A 19,866-nucleotide genomic window follows, 5' to 3' on the forward strand; every position below is an offset into this window, starting at 1 on the left:
TTCCGTCTCAATAAAACTCCTCATTCAACAACTGGCTATAATGCTCTCTCCATGCATCTTTAATATCCCCACTGTTCACCACTACCCTTCCTTCATCATTCTTCACACACTGCTCACCTATAATATCCTGATTATCCCTCTTCAACTGATTTGCCACCATAAATATCATGTTCTTCCTTTCCACACAATTTAGGTTATCAAGTAAAAGTTTCTGTGAATCAGACTTCGCCCTGTATACCTCTCCTCTAACCCTACACTTGGCAGCCAAGTATCCTCTTTGTTACCACCCTTCTTCCACTCCTGGAAAAGCCTTCTTTTCTCCTTAACTGCAGCTTCTACACCCTCCTGCCACCACCAAGTTACTTTGTCTTGGTATAAAGGGGTGAATCATTACTGTACAGTAGGTCCTTAGGAAACATATGTTTGTTGCCTGAAAGTCTTCTACAGCAAGTCAACATTATCTCAATGAAAGTTTGTCTCAAAAGGTACAGCATTTTTTTAACAATAATGTCAGCAATCACTGCTTGAAGCTACAATTAACCTGCAAACTGCAGCTTGGGGGAAACCTGCCATGCACCTGTAGCAATTAGCATCTCCAATTAAATATTTTTTCACTGTCTCCTAGAGAATGTGAGGAAGTAAGTGTCACTTTGTGTCACAGGTTATCTGCTACAGTGTCCATAAGGATCTTAAAATACATACCTACCTCTTAATCAAAGACCATTTATATGTTTTGGTTGTGAGATGCAAAAGGGCATGCTGAAACTGGGGAATGTGAATTTCCAGGTCGAGAGAGAGAGAGAGACAGAGACAGAGAGACAGACAGACAGACAGACAGACAGGGAATTATTATAGTACACTCCAGGTAATATGATGTATATAATAACATATACTGGGTGTATAAACCTGGATTGGCAAATCAAGATGACCATTAAACATAGGACTTAAAGAACTTTTCAAATTTAACACTCCATTCTTCCCCCAAATTACTGTGTTTTATACAGAATCTAATGTAATAGAAAAAAGTCATCTCTGTATTGAAGGGTTTAAGGGTCTATCATGTCATACGCTTACTATGTATACCTCACATAATTCATGTATGTATTAAAGAAATGGTAACCATACAGTCACAAAGGAAGAAATACTCACATACAAAAAACTAATTAAAGCAAACAATGAGACCTTCTGTATCTGACTAGACAGCAATAAAGTGTCAAATTACAGTATTTATGCACAGGTGATGTCAGATTCCAGAACATATCATGTAGAATAAATATAAATATAATATAACAGAGACACAATATCAGAGTGTGTGTGTGTGTGTGTGTGTGTGTGTGTGTGTGTGTGTGTGTGTGTGTGTGTGTGTGTGTAGATTCCTGAATAATGAAATCATGTAGAATAAATAAATACAGTACAATATAACGGTGACACAATATCAGTGTGTGTGTGTGTGTGTGTGTGTGTGTGTGTGTGTGCACATGCACATGCACTTTAATGGTGTAATATTAAATATCAACGTAATGAGGAAACCCATGTCCACAGGATGTTGTTAAGATTCATGGAAAGAGCATTACTTTACTGTAAAGAGATAGGGAGTTGTATATATACCCCTTCAAGATCTTTTGATTTGGTGAATGTCATTTTTTAAAGCTTGGTTTTTTTTTTTTTTTGCTGAATGGATTGTTGTTGTTGTTGTTGTTGCTGTTATTGCTGTTGTTGTTATTGCAACCCTAGGCTCATCTCACTGTGAACCCAGTTGACCATTATAAAGCTGCTGAAAGGATTAGAAGCAATATATACTGTCTTCCTGAGCTTGTGGACATTTTTTTTTTTTATAGCAACAGCCAGATATTTGATTTCAGTGAACACATGACCCCTCAGACTGAAGGGGATGTAAAATAATTTCCTTCTTAGACCCCTAATCCACCATATACCTTTCTCCGTCTCCTCCTTCCACACCATCGTCTGCTCAGAGCATCAATCTGGGGAAGTAAATTATAATATGATAAATGGAAAGTATGTAAATGAAGGAGATAAGTTATAATGAAGACACGATTTACAGTTGCAAAAGTAATGACAACAATAATGCCATTACAGCAATCATTATCCTTTTTTTTTTCTTCTTTTTTTTAATGCAAGCAAGTTGGAACCAAAGGCCAGGAGCTATTAACAGTGAAATATTCCTTCATTTCATTTATAAAGGCTCCAACATGTTTGCATGCTTCGGCCTTGGTCACCTAACAGTGGCTCTCCATGCAGCTCGATCTCTGGCAGCCTCCCTATTCAGTCCTTTATCCCTTAGGTCCCACTCTATGACCCTGTACCAGGTCTTTTTCAGTCTACCTCCCACAACCCTACAACCAACTTTCACATTTCTCACCTTCTGTAACCAACTGTCATCCTCCACCCTCTCAAATTGCCCAAACCATCTCAATCTACCCCTCCTCATCACAATAATACTTTCGAATCCCATCCTTAATCTCAACCCTTCAGTCAAAATCCTAGCCCCCAGGATCATGAATTCAAAGACACATAACACATCCAACTAATCACTGTCATTTCTCTATGTCTGAGCCTGCAAATATCCTCTTCCTTCAATGCCCAGGTCCAACTACCACACAGCATTACACTTCTAACATGCTGCATACAAAGATCCCTTGACTTGGAGGGACAGCCCTCTCAATGTTAGGAGAGGCAACAGCTCCTTGAACTTCCTCCAAACGACTCCTTACCTTAGTCACTGAGCTAGCTTCAGCTCCACCTCCAGCACACAACATGTCTCCCATATAACAAAACTCCTCCACACACTCAGGACAATTACTGGTATATATATATATATATATATATATATATATATATATATATATATATAACGTTCTCCCTACGTGTCAAGTGGGGTTGGTGGAGGAGTAGTGCCCTTTCCTGTAAAACAATTAACTCTAAGCCTTGGCCACCTCGTTTGGGATACATGGCGTCTGGCAATGATGATGATGATGATATATATATATATATATATATATATATATGAGGCCTCACGTGCAAGAGTATACCCATGCGCCACCTAGTCGAAAACTGAGATAATACTATCCGTAAGTCCCTCAGAGCATGTACTTTCATGTGAACTTGGTGGATGTGATGTATGACCCCAAGACATAAGGGCGAAAACCCATAGAAATAACACTGGGTTCACATCGTCATCCATTATCAAGCGCTTTTCGCCATTATGTTGTATTTTTTATTGCAGCAACCACTGTATTCTTTAATAAGATTATTAATGTAAAACATCATTATTCCTAGTATTAATGGTGTTATTTTGTTTGTTACTGCATTTAATAGATGTAAAGTGTCTATTGTTCACATAAAAACACAGAACAACAAGGACCAGGTGAAAAAAACATACTGCATATTGATAATTTTTTTGAAAAATTTAAAAAACTTACTTTTTATGAAAATAACCAGGCAAATTCATAACCAACCACTCTACAGACATTCAACTTCATCTTACAACATAAAGGAACTCACTAGCTATTGGCCTGCAGTTCTAGTTTATGCATAAAAGTAGCAGCATTGTATGCTAATGTCGATTGTTTTTTTGGGGGGGAGTAAAAACAACAGTACCTTTACTAACAAGTTTTTAGATAAAGTAGAGACAATCAGCTTTAAAATGATATAAACACCATTATCCTAGGTATAATAGTTTTTGTGGTATTCTTCAAAGTTGTAAAAACTTTAAACACGATTCCTGCCACTTTTAACCCTTTAACCGCGGATGTCATCCCAGAATGACATTGCAAAAACTGGACCAAACCGCGGGTGTCATTCTCGAATGTTTGTGAATATTTTGAATACCCCGCGTTTTTTCCGTGCGCCAATTGTTTCAAGGGAGAGTAGCTATTAAGTTCTTTCACTCCAGCCGAACCCCACCTCCCTCCTCCCACCCCCCGTGCCCCCACCTCCCACCCCCCGGGTCCCCCACCCCACCCCTGACCAACACGCATCAGTATCTGTCCAGCAGTGAGTGACAACACCGCTGATGTGGCAGTGAAGTGCGGGCAATTACAGTGCCTTTTATCTGCCTCAGTGAACACAGAGTGGGTGTTTATCGTATGTGCAGTGTTCATATATGTTTATAGTATTATTATCAGAATGAGGTTGGCATTTGGTAATGGTGTGTGAGCGAAAAATAGTGATTACAACACCGCTGATGTGGCAGTGAAGTGCGGGCAATTACAGTGCCTTTTACCTGCCTCAGTGAACACAGAGTGGGTGTTTATTGTATGTGCAGTGTTCAGATATGTTTACAGTATTATTATCAGAATGAGGTTGGCATTTGGTAATGGTGTGTGAGCGAAGGTAATGGTGTGTGAGCGAAAAATAGTGATTTTAGATCGCTCACTTCTAACGGCACTGCCCATCCAGTGATAGTCAACGAAATCATGAAACCTACATCATTGCAAAGCCAAAGGTTAGTACTTTCTAATGGTACCTTATTTTTTGCTCTAGATTTATTCTGTGCAGAGTTATAAAGGTTTAAAGTTTGTTTACATTTTGGCAGGAACCCACGCGGGAGAGGCCAGTTGGGGCAAAACAATGCCCGCGGTTAAAGGGTTAAAAAATGGTGCATGACTATACTCTTGCACACAGGGCCTCATAAACATATACAGTAAGACCTCGCTATAACGGACTAATTGGGGCCCAAACCATTCCAAAAAATGCAAAATTCCAATTAAAGCGACATCCGGACTTCCCCCCGCTAACCCGGACTTTTTCCGATATACAGTAAAATCTCGATTTAACAGCACCCTAGGGTGCCCTGAGCATTCCGAAAAAAACGAAATTCCGTTAGATTGGGGCCTACACCTATCGATACCCCCGGAACTCACGCTAACACATTTTAACACATTTTTAAGCATATAAACATGTGCAGACATACAAAATCAATAAAAAAAAAAAATTATATTTAGAACAAAAGAAAGCAGGTAGGTGTGGTGTTGTAGTAAAGTACTGTACAGTAATCCACATAAGTACAGTACAGTAATCCAGGTAAATACAGGACAGTACAGTTGAGTCTTCATACAACACGAGATAGATTATGCAGAACCTCATGCAAAATCAATACTGCGCTAAAACGTGACATATATTTACATGCAAAATAGGGGGTTAGGTTCTAGGAGCCTCATATTTTTCGTTAAAAATATATTTAAAGATACAGTACTATAAATACATCTGCCTTAAGTCACCGAAGACAGTGTGTTTACATATGACCTCACCGACTGGACACATCAGTGTCGAACCTAACCTAACCAATTAGTTTTTCCCCCTAATACTCCCCATAAAAATTTTAATCACCAAGGATTGCCACTAAGCCTCTTGAAAGTCCTCATTAGAAATCAAGCAAAAACTTGACCTAAACAAAACGTGAATAATGGCTGGCCAGCATCATGCATATTTCGTCATGAATCACTTTCGGTATTAACAAAAACAAATAAAAAAAATGCAGTGTGAAGCTATTTGAAAGCTGTTAGTCATCAACAATAAAGGAAAAAAAAATATAATGAAGTCATCAGCATGGAGTGATTGCGTATCTCACTTCTCAGATACACACAAACGCAGAAATCGTGAAAAATGAACAAGTCAGTCAAACAGTATAATTTGTATGACAGTATAATTCACAAGAACTGAACTCACATAATTATCTTGCCTAACTGTTTATGTCAACACGTAGTGTCTTCATGTATCGTAATATCCAAATTTACTTTACCAAAGATCGTCAGTTTATAACAAAAAGATCGAGCACAAAGCCTTTTATCTTCTTTTTTTCACACTCATTGCACTAAAGGCAAATACATGAATTTTACTGCTCCATCATTAACTTTTTTTTCCAACACGGAAAACTATCCACATCGTAAACCTCCTGACTCATTTTATCTATCTGCTCATTTGCATTTCTGCTGCAACGCTACACGCCACATCATCCAACAATTTTACATTTTCATTTAGAATAAATGCTTGTGTTCATAGCACTTTCAGGGTGCTTAGGCATAACTAAAGTTAGTTTGGAACCAGATGCTCAGTTCTGAGAGGAAACGAGAAGCAAGGAAATAAGCAAATAAACTTCTCATCACAGCAACCATTCACACAACACTGAGGTAGGCAGCAGAATGTGGCTGGTGGTATGGGGGTCATGTGGGTCGGGTAGGGTCAAGGAAACCAATCAGTGACCGACAAAAGCATAACACACAAGTTGTATCTGGAAATCCAGTACCAAAACACCCATTTCCCATAGTTTCTCTCACGCAATTGAGTGGTATTACTGTGCTATTATATAATTATGGGAGAAATTAAATGCTCGTGTTATTGTAAAATCGGTTTCGTTTGGTCTTAAATCGGGACTCTACTGTAATCCCGGCAAGTATTAGTTGGCGGGTTGGAGTAGAATAGATGGCACTACGTAAATAAGTTCATTAAGTTATGAAGCCTATAACACTAGTTCTAAAAATCTAACCTTACATGCTAATTTTTTTCACTCTGGGGTCAGGCTAGGTGGGAGGAAGACTGGGTGAGAATAAACATACCCAGTTGGCAGGAAACTGCAAACAGACGATCGAGATGCATGCGGCACCCACCACGTGAATTTCTTTCTAATTTTTACCCATTTGGGAGGAATGTTTTACAATTTTTTTGCATAAATATTCCTCGTGAGATTTGTCCCGTTAGTCTGAGGTTGCCGTTAGAATGAATGCCGTTGAATCGAGGTTTTACTGTATCAGACATTAGTCTGGAGAGCATGAACGGTTTTTAAACTGTTTTGACTACCTTTGCGGTACTGTACTGTGTTGTAACTCCACTACATTAATGAAATGGTATAATATATATAATAATACTGTACTGTACACTGATAAACATGTCTTTTATTTGCCTTATTGTGGTGAGCATAGCTGAAGTCGTCAGGCAGTCCGAACTGCTTCTGGCTTTATCAGACTTTTCCAATACATAAGAATTTAGTCTGGTAGCTCCTCGAGTCCAATAAAAGCGAATTCCTGACTATTGAAGTCCGTTATATCGATGTTTCTGTGCTACACACATATATATATATATATATATATATATATGTACACATATATAGATAGATAGATAGATAAATAGAGATATAGATAGATAGATTTATATATATATACATCTATATATCTATCTATTTATCTATCTATCTATCTATATATATATATATATATATATATACATATATATATATAGACAGATAGATAGAGATATATATATATATTGTATATAGATAGACAGATAGACAGATATGGATAAAGTAGAGACAATCAGCTTTAAAATGATATAAACGCCATTATTCTAGTTATAATAGTTTTTGCACTATCGTTCTTCAAAGTTGTAAAATCTTTAAATGAGATGGAGGGATGGGGTGGAGAGGTATATGAGAGAGGGGGGTGTGAGTTGGTAGCAGGGCAGTGACATGGCGGGGGACAGGGCGACTTGGAGGCGATTTGTTTGTGGCCACCCCAGATGGGATTGAGGCATCTGGCAATAGATAAATAGATAGATAGATCCTGGTTTGATGAATGGTGAGTAAATGAATGGCTGGTCAGTTTCACTGGGCATGCTGTTTATAGTTCTCCTCCTGGCTATCTCCTTCCTTACTTTTTTAATCCAAGCCTACCCTTAGGTGGGGAAAAAAGTGGTCATTGTCATGATGAATGACAATGATAATGATCATGTTATTAAATAATAACGGGGAAAATTTTATGTTTGTATTATAATAAACCTGCTGTAACTAATCATGTTATTTCACAACTCTACCATATCTGTTGCCTATTGCATATTCACCTCTGCACTGAAGAAAGTAGCCAAGGTGAGGCAGACCAAGGCGGCAAGGCAAGCATACACTCCTGCTCTCACTCCTGCCCGCCACCTTCGCCAGGCAGCCAGTTCTCCTGTTTCCAGGAAGCGGTTGCGGTAGTTGGGGGGGAGCTCAAAAGTTGATGGGAGTGGGAAAAGGGACTCATATGTATCTTGCATCAAAGCTCGCACTAGCTCATTATTCATTCCCCCAGGATCCAGATCACTGTTTAGGCATATGAATTTTCTGTGGATAGAAAAAGATTTGGTTGACATCCTTGCAACAATAGTGGAATTATGTTAAAAGGGTGAAGGAGACAAAGTGGAATAAGCCAAACTGTGAAAGCAAATGGTTATGTGCATGCAAATTGCTACTTCTAATGAAACAAGTGCCATATATATCTCATCTCTCACTCTTAGCTGAAATGCTGTAAGCATAAAAAATGCCATCATCACAGCAATTTAATGATGAATCATGAGAAACTTAACATGAAAATAAGAATTACCTTATGTGCTACTTAGTAATGAGAAAAATTTAAGAAGAACAACTTTTAGCTAGAGAAAACATTTATAAGCAAATACATGACATCTCCAAGGTCTACTTCTTTCAGTATAAATACTGTACATATCTATGTAGTGCTGCTTTGGGTCTGCCCTTTCCTCTCTTCCTTTCTTCCTCTTCTGTCTTTCTTTCCTTCATTCTTTCCTCTTCCAACTGTCTAATGGTGACTTTGCACTCTCTCTTCTGTCTTTTCTTCCTTCATTCTTTCCTCTTCCTTCTGCCAATGGGTGACTCTACACTGAGTGACAAGCCAAATGGTTTCCTGTACACCAGGAAACCATTTACTACGCTGGATGGTAACCATATACAAATTATGGCGCCTGGTTGTTTAGTGGGTAATGAAGGCGCTCCAATCGGACTGAGCCTGTGTAGGATTATATCCAAGGGGTGGTTGGGGTTTATTGCTCACATAATGCTGGACAGGGAAGAATGAGGCTGGTCACTCTCATCTTAAATGTCAGGATCAATTTGCCTAGCACCAGGCTCTTACGCTCCTCCTGGGGCAACATAGGATTGGATGGATGGATGGATATCTGCTTGTATTTCTTACCCCCCGACTCTTCCCCCCAGTACACACACTAGGAGACATTCAGATCGAATTTCCCCCATACTGTAACCTAGTATGACACTGGAGAGAACACATGTCTTTACTGGAATGGCTGCTTTAATGTCCACATGTTCCATATCCTTCTTTTGAAGATTTTGTGCCCATCTTTTTACATTTGGGGGAGTTATAAAATCATTTGAAAGGCCTAAATAAAACAAATCTGGAATACTAAAGCCCACCATCAATCATCTGGAAGATGGACTGGGAGTTGAAGACTATCGTAAACTCGGCAGCTCCAAGCATTTCTAATGTCTTTTATAACACAGCAGGAAAACCCATATCTTACATTTTCTGTCAAATATGTGGTATTTAAATAACCACAGATATGTTATGCAGTAACTGGAAAAAAAAGTGCAAGGCTTTGTTTAGTCAAAGCTGGTGTGCAGAACAAAAACAGGAAAGGAGTGAAGTGAGTAGAGTTAAAATCATCAAGAAAGAAGATAGATATTAATCAAAATTGCACCTCAATTAAGAACTGTGATACTGTAAATAAAATCACTGCTAATGCAAACTATGAATTTACAAAGTACTAATACACACTTCTTGTATATAACATTTATTACTTTAAGTGACAAATCAACTTACTTAGGAGCTCTCCGCACCTCATCCAAGAGCTGTATGACCGTGGAGACATTAGAGCGAACCATCTTGAACTGAACTTCTGAATCGCCCACTAAAGTGTGTTTATACTTGGCCACATCTCCAAGTTTTTCTAGCAACTCTCGCAGATCTCCACACTCCTCCACCAACTCCACACTTACTGTTGGCTAGAAAAAAATTTGATAATATATAATAAACTATATTCACGGGGGTTCATTAGGATTAGGCAGAGCACTGAAATAAAGAACATATCAATATACCCCGAGTGGTTTACTGTACAGTACTTTGTTACATATTCATGAATGAGATTTCACCTTAAGCTCTTATCAGTCTATTAATTTCAGTACAATATTTGATGTCAATTCTCAATTTTTCATGTCTAAAAACTTTATTAAAATACATACTCTATTTGTTCTTACCTGCTTTAGCATGGTGTTGTGAGGATGTATCAAATATTGAAATTTTTTTGCTAAAGCCACCTCAGATGAAGAAGCGAGATTTGGCATCAGATAACTAACTGAATTAGACTAGTACATTATCAATACCAGCAGAGTGGCATCCAAACACAGGAGAATGCCATCTCATTCACTCACATTGTCACTCTGCTGTTGTATATAATGGTCTACCAATGCAGTTTTAAATCACACATTATCAGGCCTTGCTGATTAATGGCTTACCATGCCTGGAAGTTGTTTCACATTTCGCCTCTTACAGATCACTGACATCAAGTTATCCCTTCATTAACTATTTCATACCAAGATGCTCTATTCTATACCTGTTCCTCACACTCCTGGATGCTCAGACTTTAGCATTCAAAATCTCCTTGGCATCCATCCCTTAACTTTAGATCTACACTTTCTCTATCAATCTCTCATCACCCATTCTCTCCACATGACCATACCACTTTAACATGCCCTGATATGCCCATTTCATTATACCATGTCTGTTTCCACGCCTAACTCTTCCAGTCATTTCTTCTCCTGTCAAACCATCTCACCTCACATACAGGCTTAGGCACTTAATTTCCAGTACTCCCACTCTTTTTCGATCCCAAGCATCCATGGCCCATGCCTCTCATCCAGGCAGCACAATCAGTGCCATTAGCCCTTCATATGTTGTATAACCATCTTCTTAACAGACACAGAACTTACTTTCCATACACTTCTCTATCTATCTATCTATTGCTAGATGCCTTAATCTCATACGGGATGGCCACAAACAAATAGCCTCCACATCGCCCTGTCCCCCGCCATTTCACTGCCCTGCTCCCAGCTCACACCCCCCTCCCTCATATATCTCTCCACTCCATCCCTCCATCTCATCCTTGGCCTCCCCCTCCCCCTCTCCCCCTCCACCTCACTCGCATACACTCTCCTCGTCAGTCTCTCACTCTCCAGCCTCTCCACATGGCCAAACCACACTTCTCAATGCCCCTAATGATTTTTAATCCTCATCTATTTCATAACTTACTTCGGTTTCCTGAGTTCCATTTGCTGCTATGTTCATTCCTACATACCTAAAACACTTTACTTTCTCCAAATTTTCCCCAATAAGCCTCACTCTCACATTATTCTGCTCTATTTATACCACATTTCATCACTTGCTCTTTCTTGTATTAAGAACAAAACTTCTGTCCTCCACAAACTCTTCCAACCCAGATACTATGAAATAGTTTACCTACTGTGTCTGCAACCAATACTGTACTATCTAATGACAAATGGTTCACCACTCAGTCTTCCTCCCTCGCTGCATCCCTTAAACTTGCACCTCTTCCTAGTACTCTTCTACCAGTATCTACCTTGCTCACCATTCCATCCACAAACATATTGAATAGCCATGGCAACATACAAGGGCTGTTCAAAATGTGTCCGACCTTTGACCAAGAAAAACAGAATTATTCACCCGGCGGTCTGAAACACTAATCCCCCTCAAAGTAGTTTCCTTGGGACTGCACACACTTCTCCCAGCGGTCCTGCCATTGTTGGAAGCATTTCTGGAATGCATTTTTGGGCATGGAGTACAGCTGGGTTGTCGCATTCCGGATAATGTCTTCTCGTGACTCAAATCGGATCCCTTTCAGTGCCATTTTCAGCTTGGGGAACAGCCAAAAATCGCAGTGAGCCATGTCGGGAGAGTAGGGAGCCTGACGAACCACAGGAGTGTTGTGTTTGGCCAAGAAAGTTTGAATCTGATGTAAGGAATGAGCCGGTGCACTGTCAGGATGCAGCTGCCAAGTTCCCGCTGCCCACAGGTCAGGTGTGTTGTGCCACTCATTCCTTGCATCTGATTCAAACTTTCTTGCCCAAACACAACACTCCTGTGGTTCGTCGGGCTCCCTACTCTCCCGACATGGCTCACTGTGATTTTTGGCTGTCCCCCAAGCTGAAAATGCTGCTGAAAGGAACCCGATTTGAGTCACGAGAAGACATGATCTGGAATGCAACGACCCAGTTGTACTCCATTCCCAAAAATGTGTTCCAGAAATGCTTCCAACAATGGCGGGACAGCTGGGAAAAGTGTGTGCAGTCCCAGGGAGACTACTTTGAAGGGGATTAGGGTTTCAGACCACCAAGTGAATAATTCTGTTTTTCCCAGCCAAAGGTCAGATACTTTCTGAACAGCCCTTGTAACTTCCCTGATGCAACCCCACCTTTACCTCAAACCATTCACCCTCATCTCTTCCCACACTTACCCCAATCCACTGGTAAGAGCTATTCACTTCTCCAAAAGTTCCCTTCCCAACCAAACATTTATAACACCTGCCACAAGGTACCCTATCAATTCCTGTCATAAGCCTTCTTCTGATCCATTAAAACTACATATAAATCAATGCCCATCCACAAATGTCCAGTCTTTCAATTATGCCAATGCACTGTGTATATACTAGTTACTTGAATTAGTTTCCTTGCACCTAATTCCAAATTATGGCAATTTCCTTAAACGTTATTAACTCTGTCCCTTCTCATTAAAATCGTAAATATATGATGTCTTTAAAATTTGGAGGGGCTGACTGGTCAAACTGGTGATCTGAGAAACTGCAGATTAGTTTGCAGTACTGTGGACTATTGCAAATCATTAAGAAATGAAAGTAATTTATGTTGTATTTGTGAAATTGGTCTCACAGTTAAACTTATATGGACTACTGTTCCAATGACAAAAACTGCAAATTTACGTGGTGTTACATAGGCAGCAATTCATCACAAAGGTTTAGCTTGCTGGAATGCAGAAGCTAAAATATCGGTGGAAGTAGAGAGAAAGAAGAGGCTAGAATGGATGCAAGAAATGACAGAAAACATTAGCAGTAAGAAACACCTGAAGATGAGAACAGTAATAAGAAAAAAGAATGGGGTAAATTGTAGGCTTGGGAGAAATATGAACATACAGTAATTCCTTGATTATTAGATGTAACAGAACGGACGAAATCCGGATACGGAGCAATATCCTCTAGTGTACCTATACCCAACCTACAAGTACAGTATCCCTTCTATTTGTGGCAGTGTTATCCAGTCTTACAGTTGTATTTAGACATCAAAACCACACAGGAATATCCAATATAATGATAAACACTAAGAGAGCAATAGATAACCAACAAAAATCCACTAATACCTTCCTATATGTACAGTACCCCTCCCAATTGTGGCAATCTTTTTCAGTTTTTCAGCTATGTAGACATCAAAACACACATGGGAATATTCAATATAATGCTAGACACTAAGAAAACAATGCATAAACAACAAATATCCACCAAAAAATCAGTGAAGACGATGGTCGTAAAAACAATGTTAATTCTCTTGGGAACTCCAAGTTTTCAATTTGTTTTGGGGAAACACACAGAGCTGAGAACCAAACAATGGTAATCCTCTCGGGAACTCCAAGATTTCAATTTGTTTTGGGGAAACACACAGAGCTGAGAACCAAACAATGGGTGCTTCCGAGCACACAAAGAAAAACATTTCCACGGTCAAATTTGTCCTCGGAAATTGGTTATATTAGTATAAATTGTATACCATCATCTTCGCTGGTGTTTATACTATAAGATAAGCTACTAAAAACACACAAAACTGATGAGTAAAAGTACAGAAATGCAGTGAGAATACACTTGTTCAAGAGTACAAAATAGCTTCAAATAACTTCCCAATATCATGTCTAGATGCAATTTTCACAACCTTCCTCATAATGTTTTCAGAATTTCAATATGACCAGTAGTACCTGATTAAATTGACAAAAACTAAACAACTCACTGGTGGCAATGCAGGGATGGTCGGAAAGGTCAGCGCACTAGCAGGGGCAGGGGAGGGAGGGTGAGGGGAAGGGAAGAGAGATGCGCCTGGCAACGCTGAGCTTGGAGGGGGATGGAGAAGGGACAGGGGGATGCGAAGTGAGAGCGGCGGGGGAACTTTCACCATGCAGTGAGGGAGCTGGACGGCCAAATTTGCTCATCTTGTAGGTTGAGGTCTGTATTACCGAACTAGCGTGCGGCCATTAGCATCCGAGTGATCCACGCTACCGGGGCACTTTGACCGTTCACTAGGGAGCTAGACAGCCATTATACTCATCTTGTGGGTTACAGGCCTGTATACTCGAGTGCTGGCGGAACTTTCCGAGTGATCTGGACTGCCGGGGGACTTTGACCATTCAGTACGGAGCGTGACAGCCATTTTCCTCTGCTTGTGGGTTACATGCCTGTATTACTCTCTAACTGGCTGAACTTTCCAAGTGATAGGGGCTGCTAGGGAATTTTGACCGTTTGGTAGGGAACCAGACAACCATTTTTGCTCAGCTTGTGGGTTCCGTCTAGTACCCGTGTGTGGTGGGAGAGGCTGGCCTGCCACCGAACTGATTTTTTTATTTTGTAGACCAGCCAGGTGCCGATGTAGGAGCTCTTACATTCGGATATAGACAAATAACTCCAGATATGGATTTAATACAGATTTAATAGAGCCAAAGCCTAATTTCCTGATACAGAGCATCCAGATAACTGAGTGATTGCTGTATTCTCTGAAAACAAGCAACTGTTTTGGAATGAGGTGAAAAATGTAGAAATTCTATCATCATTGACATCTCCCAACCTCTTTTCCCCATCTAAAGTTGGGATGTGGCAGGATCCAGAAAGCAAGAGAAAATGAGAGCAAGAGAACTAATCACCAATATGCTCTATAAAATGGGACATACACTCAACCACTCACTATTCATGCCCCTAGAATCCAGACTCCACCTCACACACATAACCTCAGTGGGTTAGAGCGCTCCGCTCTGACCGTAGGGTCGGAGGATCGAATCCACCCAAGGGTCATTGGTAGACATCAGGAAGGGCATCCGGTCATAAAATGCTACACGCTCCAAACCAAAGTCCTCTACCCAGGGGCAATGCCTTAGCCCTTATCCAAAAAAGGGGTACCTGGCGTAAAACTCACATACACACTCCATATAACCTATTATGTTACACGGTCAATCTGACAACATCCAAGAAGCAGTGCCAAGCCCATGTCATGCACTTCTCTGCACATAATTCCTCCAATCAGCTCAGAGTCCTGATAGTTCCCTTGTCTCATCAAACTCCATACCTCACTTTCTCATACATTATCTTTGGCCTACGTACCTCTTTCCACTTTTAACTTCAATCACATTTACAGTACTCTTTTCACCACCCTGTTCACACCTGTTCTCTCCATATAGGCATACCATCTATGCATACTGGTACTCTGATTCCATTCTCACACCTATGACTCAGAGTAGGCACTACAAAACCTTCACGTAATCCTTGTGCTGCCTCAACACTCGGGTCTCTGTTTTGCATCAAGACCACATCACCAGCCACTTTCCATCCCTATATTACTCTACTTTCTATATCCTTTACAAAGTTACCTACTACTGCACCTATGTATTTAATACCCTTACTGTTTCATGTCTTTCTCTTCACCAGCAAATCATGCCAAGAGTTACATCCTCTCTCAACAACCATCAGTAATGTATTCTTTACAACATTAACTTTCACAGCACAACATTCACAGACATAACAAAATTCTACACCAATCTTCAAAGCATAAACCCTCACAGATATCAACAAAACTCTGCACCAGTCTGTAAAGCTCTTGATCACAATTAGTAGCAACACAGCATCATCTGCATACATAGATTTGAGCTACTCCACCCATTATCATTCACTACCATTTTCATCCTTCTTTCTATAACTCAAGTTTTGACTTTCTCATAATCCTATCCACATACATACTGAACATCCATGGGGGTATTACATATCTTTATTTTACTCCATCATCAACATCTGGAGGGGCAATGTAGGATTGGATGATGGATGGATGGATCATCATCTGGACCTCCTTTTCCACCCAAGGGCAGGGTGAGGAGTAGCAATGTCCAGGCAGCCCAAATTTGCCCAGTCCAATGGGCCACGCTTCCATTCACTCATCATTTAAGCCCCCAGAATCCTGGCTCTGTTGGATACATCAAAAAACATTCACCATGTTCTGTAGCTTCACATAAATGTATCTGACTGAGTCAATCTGGATGCTGCCACGTTAAAAAGGGGTGCCAAAAGCCCTGATCATGCACTTCTCCTCACAACATTCATCCACCCAGCTCGATCTCTTGTCAGTTCCCTAGCCTCACCAACTTCCAAACCTCTCTTCCTCACACACTCATCCACCATATCTCTCCACCTTCTCCTTGGCCTGCCTCACCTCCTCCCTCCTTCAAATTCGTTCAGATATACCTTTTTCACCACTCTATTGTTATCCATTCTCTCCACATGACCATACGATCTCAGTACACACTCTTCAATTCTGGTGTCCACCAACTTCCTCACTCCATACCTTTCACGAATTACATTATTTTGTATCCTATCTACCCTCTGTACTCCACAAACATTCCTCAGCAGTTCCATCTCCACTGCTCTCACTCTTGACTTTTCATTTTCATGACACACCATAGTCTCACATCCATATGTTAAAGTTGGCACAAACACTCCCTCATGTAAGCCTTGTGCAGCTGCAACACTCAAGCCTCTGTTTCTTATCAAGGCCTTCATTGCACCAGCTACTTTTCTTCCTTGTGTCACTCTACTTTCCACTTCTTTTGCACATTTTCCTCTCTTTTCTATCACTGTACCCACGTATTTGAACTATCTCACCAATTCCAGTCTCTTTCCATTCACTGTATCATCACACTGGGAGTCACCTTCTCTCTCAATAACCATCACTTTACTCTTGTCCAGCACTTGCATGCAGTACTGCATCATCAGCATACAACAAATTTGAGATATTCCATCCATTACCATTCATTACCAATGCCATCCCTCTCTCCATTAATTGTGTTTTTACTTCTCTCATCACCCCATCCATATATATATATATATATATATATATATATATATAAACTCAACAACAACGGGGACATCACACAACCTTGTCGTAGGCCCACACCGATCGTGAACCCACTCACTTAGAAGCCCATTAACTCTTTCACATGCTTCACTACCATCATAAAAACTCTTGACAGCACCTAGCAGCTTACCATCTAAACCATACATGCTCAAAATTTTCCACAATCCCTCTCTGTCTACCCTGTTATATGCTTTTTCCAGATCTACGAATGCCATAAACACCTTATGGTCCTTCTCACAAGCCTTCTCTGCTATCTGTCTCACTGCAAATATTTGATCCACACATCCTCTGCCACTCCTAAAGCCACCCTGTTCTTCACCCACTAGGACTTCTGATATCTCTCTTACTTTATAATTCTTCCATATACCTTCCCTACCACATTCAATAAACTTATGCCATGATAATTCCTGCACTCACTTCACTCACCTTTATTTTTGTACAGGGGTACAATCACAGAATTTTTCCACTTTGCAGGCACAGTTTCACTCATCCATGCCTTCTTACATATCTCCAACAAGCACTTCATTTCACTCTCTCCAATACACTTGAGCATTTCTGCATACACCTCATCAACCCCAGCTGCTTTCCCATTTTTCAGCCGCTTCACAGCACTCTTCACCTGTGTGAGTGTCATATCTCCTGGCACCGCATTCCTTCTCTGCACACCCCCAAAACCAATCATGTTTACAGCCGCTCTGCTCTCTCTATTCCCATTCATCAGGCTTTCAAAATATTCTTTCCATCTGGTCCTTACTTCATCTCCATGGGTTAATAATCTACCACCTGCATCCTTCACACCATCACATTTCTTTCCGCTTTCACTTCTACATTTCCGCACCTCTTTCCAGAATAACTTCCTATTTTCAAAGTAGTTCGCATTCATTTTTCTTCCTAGATCATCACTTACCTCCTTCTTTTTCCTCTTCACTACTCACTTTACGTGCTTCTTGCTCTCAATATACTCAGTTCTTACATCAACTGAACCTCTATCCTGTAACCACTTTAGCCACTTCTTCCTCTTTTCCTCCACCGCTCTCTTAACCTCCTCATCCCACCATGCCGTACCTTTCTTCTTTATTGTTACTCTTGCCACACCACACACCACTTTAGCATTCCTAACTAAGCAATCCCTATATGCATTCCACAGGCTGTCCAGATCCATGACATTCCAGTTCACTGATTCTAACTCCTCCTCTACTTTGGTCCTGTAATCATCTGCCATTTCTTTGATCCTCAGCTTCTCAACTTTCAGTCTTTCTCCCTGACTGCTCCTCTCTCTCCTGATCCACCTCACTCCTCTCAGCTTGATCTTGCATATCACAATCATATGATTTGACAGACTTCTACAACGTCCACTCACGGCCCTCGTATCAGCAACCATTCCCATCATCGGCCTCTCTACGAACACTTAATCAATCAGGGTTCTTTCAACACGGTCCCCGTTGCCTCTATACCATGTATATTTATGGGCATCTTTGTGTTTGAAATACGAGTTAAAAATGCACAACCTCCTCTCCTGACACATATCCTTTAGTCGCTTCCCGTTATCATTTTCTCCTGGTACTCCATAACAGCCCATTATGTCATCCTCAAGACCAGTGCCTACTCTTCCATTCATATCCCCCATTACAATCACTTTATAGCTCCTGGGAATTTCTCCCCCTACTTCATCCAGCTCATCCCAAAATCTGTCTTTCTCTCTCTCACTGCCGTCCTCACATGGTGCATATGCTACAATCACTGCCATTTTCACCTTCTCAAACTTGAACTTGACATATATACACCTTGAGCTGACACATTTGTAGTCTCTCATTCCACTCTGCCACACCTCATTCATCAACTAAGCAACTCCTTCCTTGCACCTTCCTCACCCATTCATTCCCAAGTTTACACATTCCACACCCTCCCATTCCTCCACTTCGCACCCTTTCATCTTCGTTTCACACATTGCCATCATAGCACATCTCGCACTCTTGAACACATTCACCACTTCCAACCTCTTGCTCTCCTCATTCACACCTCTCACATTCCACATGGCCATGCGAATCTGCCCATTTGGTTGGGGCCCTGGGCAGGTATTGGGCCCTCCAAGGCTCTCCGAAACGACTGCCATGATTAAGTGATTTTGGATACGGGAATCTGGGGGACACTTAACCCTGCCAGAAACCCTGGTTATATGATTACCATCCAGCATAGCAAATTGTTTCCTGGGTACAGGAAACCATTTGGCTTGTCACTCTGTGTAGAGCTCATATGGCATCATTCTACATTGAATGAGTGGATGATGGGCACCCCCATCCGCCACTCCAACACTGATTAAAACCACTCACTCAGGCACCCAGACAAAAAGGCACTATAAACATGGCAAAAACTCACAAGGTCTGAATCTGCATATCTCTCATAGGGTGGGGTAGGGCGCTGATACTCTTGGACAGGCAGAACAGAGGAACAATTGCGTACAACTCGGTGGAAGGCTTGAACCGTGGAGTAAGGTAGAGGTAGGTCATACAAGCGAGTAAGCAAAGTACGTATCTCGCGATCTGAAAGGGTCCTGTGGGGGAAGGAAAAAAAAAAAAAAAAAGGGAGGTTAAAATGAAGACAGAAGAGGAAGAGCAAGGTACCATGCATGAGGTGCAGTAAGATGTAGTGAGTGAATAAATGTGAGGTGTAATGAGGGAATGTGCTGTAAAAACAATTTCAGCAGGTCAAGGGAAGATCTGGTAGTTTACGGTACACTTACAAGTGTGAATAAGATTAATTAAACACAGTTACCACTACTCAGTAATTTCATTCCAACATTGCTAACACGTACAGACAGGCTAACTAGCATGTTA

General features: G+C 40.8%; 1 protein-coding gene across 1 annotated transcript in view; it reads right to left on the bottom strand.

The window, feature by feature from the left end:
* Positions 1–1,831: 1,831 nt before the first annotated feature.
* The window catches only part of Gnptab (N-acetylglucosamine-1-phosphate transferase subunits alpha and beta), a 51,695-nt gene continuing 33,660 nt past the window's right edge, over positions 1,832–19,866 (bottom strand). The window contains exons 14-17 of the mRNA XM_080272716.1: positions 19,409–19,583; positions 9,618–9,799; positions 7,852–8,110; positions 1,832–1,982 (exon numbers count right to left, since the gene is read on the bottom strand). Of these exons, the coding sequence (XP_080128842.1) occupies positions 1,911–1,982; positions 7,852–8,110; positions 9,618–9,799; positions 19,409–19,583 (688 nt within the window). The 3' untranslated portion in view covers positions 1,832–1,910. The remainder of the gene's footprint in view (positions 1,983–7,851; positions 8,111–9,617; positions 9,800–19,408; positions 19,584–19,866) is intronic.

The sequence above is a fragment of the Coenobita brevimanus genome, chromosome 51 (genome assembly GCF_032717465.1).
Source record: "Coenobita brevimanus isolate Jiangsu-jjx chromosome 51, ASM3271746v2, whole genome shotgun sequence".
In the NCBI taxonomy this organism is placed as follows: domain Eukaryota; kingdom Metazoa; phylum Arthropoda; class Malacostraca; order Decapoda; family Coenobitidae; genus Coenobita; species Coenobita brevimanus.